General features: G+C 25.2%; 1 protein-coding gene across 1 annotated transcript; it reads left to right on the forward strand.

The window, feature by feature from the left end:
* Nucleotides 1-2,050: 2,050 nt before the first annotated feature.
* LOC112681210 (mitochondrial dicarboxylate carrier) lies at nucleotides 2,051-4,739 on the forward strand. Its single transcript, XM_025551470.1, has 8 exons — nucleotides 2,051-2,392; nucleotides 2,616-2,753; nucleotides 2,811-2,966; nucleotides 3,025-3,191; nucleotides 3,750-3,957; nucleotides 4,024-4,104; nucleotides 4,169-4,225; nucleotides 4,283-4,739. The coding sequence occupies exons 2-8, from the start codon at nucleotides 2,655-2,657 to the stop codon at nucleotides 4,394-4,396; spliced, it is 882 nt and encodes a 293-aa protein (XP_025407255.1). The 5' UTR covers nucleotides 2,051-2,392; nucleotides 2,616-2,654; the 3' UTR covers nucleotides 4,397-4,739.
* Nucleotides 4,740-7,051: the final 2,312 nt, after the last annotated feature.

The following is a 7,051-nucleotide window of genomic DNA, read 5'->3' on the forward strand; positions in this document are numbered from 1 at the left end:
TTTCGCAAAAAATACATAAGAAACTAAATCATCGGTATGTATTTATATTTAAATTCATGTTTAAAGTATTTAAATATATATTAAATAAAGAATTAATTAGATATTAAAGTAAATTATACCTACATTTATACTTATCAACTCAGTAAAATAGTTTAATTCAATACCTATCTAATTACATTATTGTTCATCATCAAATTCAAAAAACGAAAAAAAATGTTTAAATGGTTATTATATGCAATTAAAAATAAAAATGTATAAAAATTAAAATATATACACCTTCAACATTTTTATCAGGTTTATCCTGATATAAAAAAAAACTATTGAGTTACATGGTATGGACCTAATTGTACACGAAAAATTGGACCTAATTATTCAGCAAGATAGAGAAAATTTTATTACAAAAGCTAGTGAATTAAGTATTAATGACACATATATTATAGATAATAATCCTCCAATCGAGCCTTGAAAAGTTAAATTTGATGATCATATTTTTAATAAAATTATAAGTCTTCTATATTATTAAATTCTTTACAATTTGAGTTGTGCAGATTAAATGTTTATCATTGATTGATGGAAAATATATTAAAATAATAGTAAAACGGATAATGGCATTGTCATTTACTCCAGAAATATTGTGTCACTTTTCCTAGAACGGTCGTGGAAACAAAAAACACTCTTTTGAAAAGATACCTACTTATTTACAAAGTTTTATTTGATAAGAACAATCAATCACTAAAATAATTTTAATTTATTATAAATTTAAATACTATTGTATTTAGATTCTGGGAAAAAAATTAAAAAGTTTATCACACAGAACAATGTAACAAATGAAATCGAACAAGTAATAAAGTATGTATGTTCTCAATAAAATTAAAAAAAAAATAGTAATTATTATTTTTTATTAAGTTAATAATTTTAAATCATTTCAGTTTATGATTTTTAATCTTAACTTATAATCTGTTAATTATTTTAAAATGTTTTGAAATCGTATGTTTTATACTATAAAAATAAATAAAAAAAATTTTTTATTTTTAAATTCGTATCTTTTACAATTTACTCCCGTTTATTTTCAAAATGCACCATTGTTATACTTAATAATAATTCCAATAAATACAAGAGATCCATAGCACTACAAAAAAGTAACGAAGCAACACTTGTTTAAAAATACTTGTTTTCAATCAATATTTTTCAATTAAAATTTTGATTTCCCTTGAAATTTTCTGCTTGGGAATTAATTCTGGGAAAGACGGTTTCCGAGAAATTTTTATCTAGATCCTCCCCAGTAAACCTAACCCTCCGGCTTTCACGTAGTATATATGTGCTCAGACACGCATGGGAGATAGATAGATCATCAGTGTTCTATTAATAGCATTAATAGCATTTACTTGGAAACTAACGGAGCGGACGAAAAGTATACGAATGTGATTATCGAACAAAATCTTGTCTCAATGTACACGACAGACGGCTCTAGGTTAGCACGAGTAATAATGCAGTTGGATTAAATAATTATAAAAAGTATAATTATTTAATCCAACTGTAGATAGTTAATCTACTAATATTATTATAATACGTATTTTAATTTAAAAAACAATATGTGCCGCCAAAACTAAAAATATTCTCAACCACAGTTTAAACAAGAAAAATAGATAAATAAATTGCGCGACTGCATGACGATGAAATTATTCCGCACACTTTCCTTTATTTTTTTATTTTTCCATTATAGTACCTGCCGTTGATTTAACATAATAGTATAAAAATTAATAATCAATCAATAACAGTACCGAGTATTGAGTTTCTTCGCATAAACTTTTAAACTCGAAGTGTAAGATTATCAAATCGTCAACTGGAATTTATTAGCATACCCTACCGTTGTTGTTACATCGTCCCGACTTATTTCAAGTCGATTTTTATTTTTCCCCCATTCGTTTGCCGAACTGTCTCTACAGCTGGAACACGAGTGCGCAAAACAAGTCTACGACGTTTGCCACGCGAAAGTATAATAAATTAATAGTTACCAATATCATAGTTGCGTTAAATACGGTAAAATATGCCGTGGACATTGCATTGTCGATGTAAGAATATTATCGTTTAGGATGTTCTAATAATATAATATTTCGTTTTAACGATCGTCGATCATCATGGTAAATTGTTGATTTCCGTTCGTTCATTCGTCTTGAGTTCGTTATCATTTGATGTCAGTTCAACCTTGGCTTATCACTATTCGCCCTTTACGTCCCATCCGGAAGACCTTGTGCACAGCAGCAGCTATCATCTACACAGTAGTCGTGGATAACCTAACACAGAAAAAGAATATTAAATTAGTCATGACCGAAGAGGCAAGTTAAGAACAGTTTTTCGTTCCATTACGCGAGACTTCGAGAACGTGCAGTCGGTAAGTGTTGGCGTACCAAATGTCGGTGACATTTTTTATCAACGGCTTGATCGTCTGGGATGCCATTTGAGTGTTGGAAAACCAAAAGAACTCTTATATATATATGTATATATATGTTTATACGCAGAGATGTCTTCATTTTTAATAGAAATCGATAACGGCTCAACGAAAAACAATAGTTTTCTGTTTTTCATCGACCTACTGTTTTATTATTTTTTCTCAGGGCACACAAGGCTGATAGGGTATATAGAACAGCAGCATAATGGCAGACGATAAAAGTAAAAAACTTTCTCGATGGTACTTTGGTGGTCTTGGTTCAGCTGGTGCTGCCTGTTGTACGCATCCGTTAGATTTACTCAAGGTAAATGTTTTTCTTTTTATACCTACCTATAACAGTTATTTTGACTCGTGTTTATAGGTACATTTACAAACACAACAAGAAGGAAAAGTATCAGTCAGCCGCTTAGCCATGAAAATTGTTCGAGAACAGGGTGTGTTCTCTTTGTACACAGGTATTTCAGCATCTTTGTGTCGTCAATTGTCATATTCAACTGTGCGATTTGGAATATATGAAGTAAGATGCTAACATGTGTATATATTTACAAATGTTCATGGGTCACATTTAATTTAAGGTTGGAAAACAATCTTTATCTACTCCAGGGGAAAATATTCCATTCTACAAGACTGTACTGTTGGCTTCAGCCGCAGGAGCTGCTGGTGGTTTTGTTGGTACCCCAGCTGATATGATTAATGTTCGAATGCAGAATGATGTTAAATTGCCATTGGAAAGCCGTAGAAAGTATGAATGATTTTAAAAATTTTAAAATGATGAATCAATAATATATAATAATATATAAGTACCCATGTAGATACAATGAAATTCATAATGTTCTACATTTTTAGAAACATCAATTATTTTTTATAGTTTTTTTTCCTAACTTAAGTAGATACTGTCAATTGAATATTCCATCCATCACTTTTTACCTAGTTCATTTTACTTTCTATCATCATATAACTATTTATATGTTATTTAAAAAATTATGTGTTATGATAAACTATAGTCTTATAAAACATTTTTTAAACAGTTGCAGTAATTATATTAATCAATTAATTTTATATTTAATTTAAAATGTATAAATAATTAATATTCTAATAAATTGTAGATAATTTTTTTATTTAATCTATTTTAACTTTGTATGTTAATGATTTATTTTCAATATATAAATATATAAATATACTTTGGGGCATTAACTTATTATATTGTTATTATTATAAATATACTTCACTTAAATGTAACCAAATCTTCAAACTTATATCTAGTTTTACTAAAAGTAAATGTATTATTTGATAATTTTAGCTACAAACATGCATTTGATGGGTTTGTGCGTGTTTGGCGAGAAGAAGGATTTACCAGATTGTTTTCAGGTGCATCAACAGCTACAATGCGTGCCGTTTTAATGACAGTTGGACAGCTATCATTCTATGATCAAGTCAAACAATTATTACTATCAACTGGATATTTTGGTGATGATTCTACTACACATTTTTTGTCTAGTCTTACCGCTGTAAATAGTTTGAAATGTAACTTATATCTGATCTTATTGTGATTTTTATTGTTTTTGTGTTTGTAGGGTGCTGTGGCAACAACCCTTACTCAACCACTGGATGTATTAAAAACTCGAGCTATGAATGCTAAACCCGGAGAATTTTCAGTATGTAAAATTTAAATTATTATCTAGGTTAAATGTTTTTAATTTTAACTAAATACATTTTTAGGGTACTCTTGATCTTGTTAAATATACTGCAAAGCTTGGTCCAATGGGCTTTTTTAAGGTATGTTTATTTTAATTTTGTAAAATTAATTATTCTATTATTGTTCTTTATATTTAGGGTTATATACCGGCATTTGTGAGATTGGCTCCTCAGACAATACTTACATTTGTCTTCTTAGAACAATTAAGATTAAACTTTGGCTACCATAAGACTCCTGCAATAAAGGTTTAGTCATGTTATGGAAGTGGTTGGTAGAGAATAATTATGAAATTGGTCTAATTTTCTTGTCTGTTCTGTATTTTAATTAATCTTTTCATGGCATTTTAGCTTCATATTCTTAATATCCGTATTGTTTTAACAAACAACTACTAATAGGTTTTAATGAAACATAGTATTTTATGGTAGATGGCTTATTATTTATTTACAAATAGAGATTAGTTTTATTATTCAATATTTTTGTAAATAAAATCTGGCTCAGGTAACCTATAGTATTTGTATCCAAAGCAATATAAAATTTAAAATACAATCAAAATCTTTATTTTTTTTATTTTTATATTGTTATTGGAGTTATTTAATTGATAAGTACAATAGTGAGTACATTTTTTTTTAGAGACGAATTGGTGTTAGATCTTATTAATTTTATATTTCACATCTTATTCTATTTTGGTTCTGCTACACTTCCCAATATTTTTACATAAACACCAATTTTTTTTTTCGTAACTTTAGTTTTTTGTTATATTTTTATTTTTATTTCTAATAGTCCATTAATGAAGGTTAATTCTTGAAATGTCCATTCTCAAATAGACAAATACAAATCTTAATAAAGTGACTATGAAAACAATTAATTTTGATATTACATTTTACCTTTTGTCGATATTTATTATTTTATTTTAAGAACAAAAAAATTGTTTTTTGAGAGGATTAATAGTTCTGGACAATTTTTACATTTAATTTAGTTTGGAATTTGAAATTTCATTAAATTTTTTATTTGACTATAGTCAATTTTTGAGACCTAAGTCTAAGAGTTTGGAATATCTTTGGTGTTCGCTCGTATAGAAATTATTTTGAATTTCATTATATTTTACATTCATGTTAGGAATTAATCAGTAATCCATATTTTTAATTTCTGAATGTTTCTTGATTTAATATTTTTATGTTAAAAGAGACTAATATTTGAGTTCTTCCAAAGGTTGCCAACTTATTATATTTGATAATAAAACATTAATAATTCTAGTTTTATAATTATTCAATACAGCTAGTTATTATTGAAAAAATATATTATGACTATTTCCATAGTAATAATTTAGAGTTAATAATTCTCAACCTGGGCCTAATTCTAGTCTTGAACAAAATTATTTAATGTAAAATTTATTGGACCTAAATGTTGTTAATTATTTTTTTAAATAGAATTTGAAATAAGAAGTTTTGTACTTTTTTAAATTGTTAAAATTGTTATTATATTTTTTAAATTTGTTTATTATAAATAAGTTTAGAAATACATTCCCAAACAAATTATTTTTATATTTGATTTATCTTCATCCAAAATTTATAATTTTGTTTTTATTATATGAATTTGTTCATATACTCAATATTAATCAAATAATAAGTTTGTATTTACCAATAGCTATGTATAATTAATAAATTACCAAATTGATCAAATTCATGTAATAATTATATAAAACTTAAAATTTTAGCAATATAAAAAAAAAATGTTAACCATTGTTATAAATTATAGTGTATTTTAAACAATAAATAAACAATAGTTTTTATTTTGAAAATTGTTAATTAGTTTTTCTGGAATATGTGTTAATGATACAATTGACTTACCTAACAGTTAATTTTTGAAGTTTAATTTTTCAATTTCTTCATTGTAAATATTAATTTAATATTGAGCTATTGATATAAACATAATCACAAAAAAGTAATGACTTCAATAGTTACCAAATCCTTAGCAATAAATATTTTAATAACAATTATTTATTCTATACCAAGTGTTCAACAATAATAATTTATAAAATACAAAATTTTTCAGTGAGATTAAATTTAATTGACATTTTTTAATTGAAAATATAAGAAAATACTGATTTGGAATTCTGTACAATACAACTTTAATTTTATAAAATTGCAATTAATTAGATTTTTCTTGAATAGATATTTTCTTACAAAGAGATTTTAAAACGATGTATTAAAATAATGTAGATCCTAGAATTAAAATAAAGGTAGTTTTACCAATGATGTATTATTATTTGAATTTGAAAGAAAACCAATAGGTACATTTGGATTTATATATTTTAATAAAGACATAAATATAAATATTAATGGTAGAAAGTGTTATGGCTCTTATTCTGTTAACTATAAGATTAAAACTATGTAAATTATGAACCAGGATAACTAATAAATAGGCTTACACAATTACACAAATAGAATAAAAATAGTTAAAATACAAGTTGTATTGAGTAAATAATCTTCTTGATACATAAGAAAAAGTGTTAGTTCTAAATTTTTACTAGTATTGCGTAAATTAATGAATATTGTTTTTTTTTACTAATACATTAAATTATTGTAAAATATATTTTAAATTATAATATATTGTTAAAATTTAATAAATAAATATATCTAAGAAAAGTAGGGTACCTCTAATTTTTTTTATCACTGTCATATAATATTTTAAGTTTCATCAATTGTTGATTGAAAAAATATGAAAAATAGTACTATTTTCAGTGTTATTTCAACACTTGATATTGTTTTATTCAATATATATATAGATTAATTTTTCATTATGATAGCATATAAGTTCTTAATAAAATTTTGATTATTTTTATGATTTCATTTTTTTGAATATTATATACTATAAAATTAAATACTAAATTATTATATCCTTGTTTT

Source organism: Sipha flava, unplaced genomic scaffold, assembly GCF_003268045.1.
Source record: "Sipha flava isolate LNK unplaced genomic scaffold, YSA_version1 18806_pilon_pilon, whole genome shotgun sequence".
NCBI classification, from domain to species: Eukaryota; Metazoa; Arthropoda; class Insecta; order Hemiptera; family Aphididae; genus Sipha; species Sipha flava.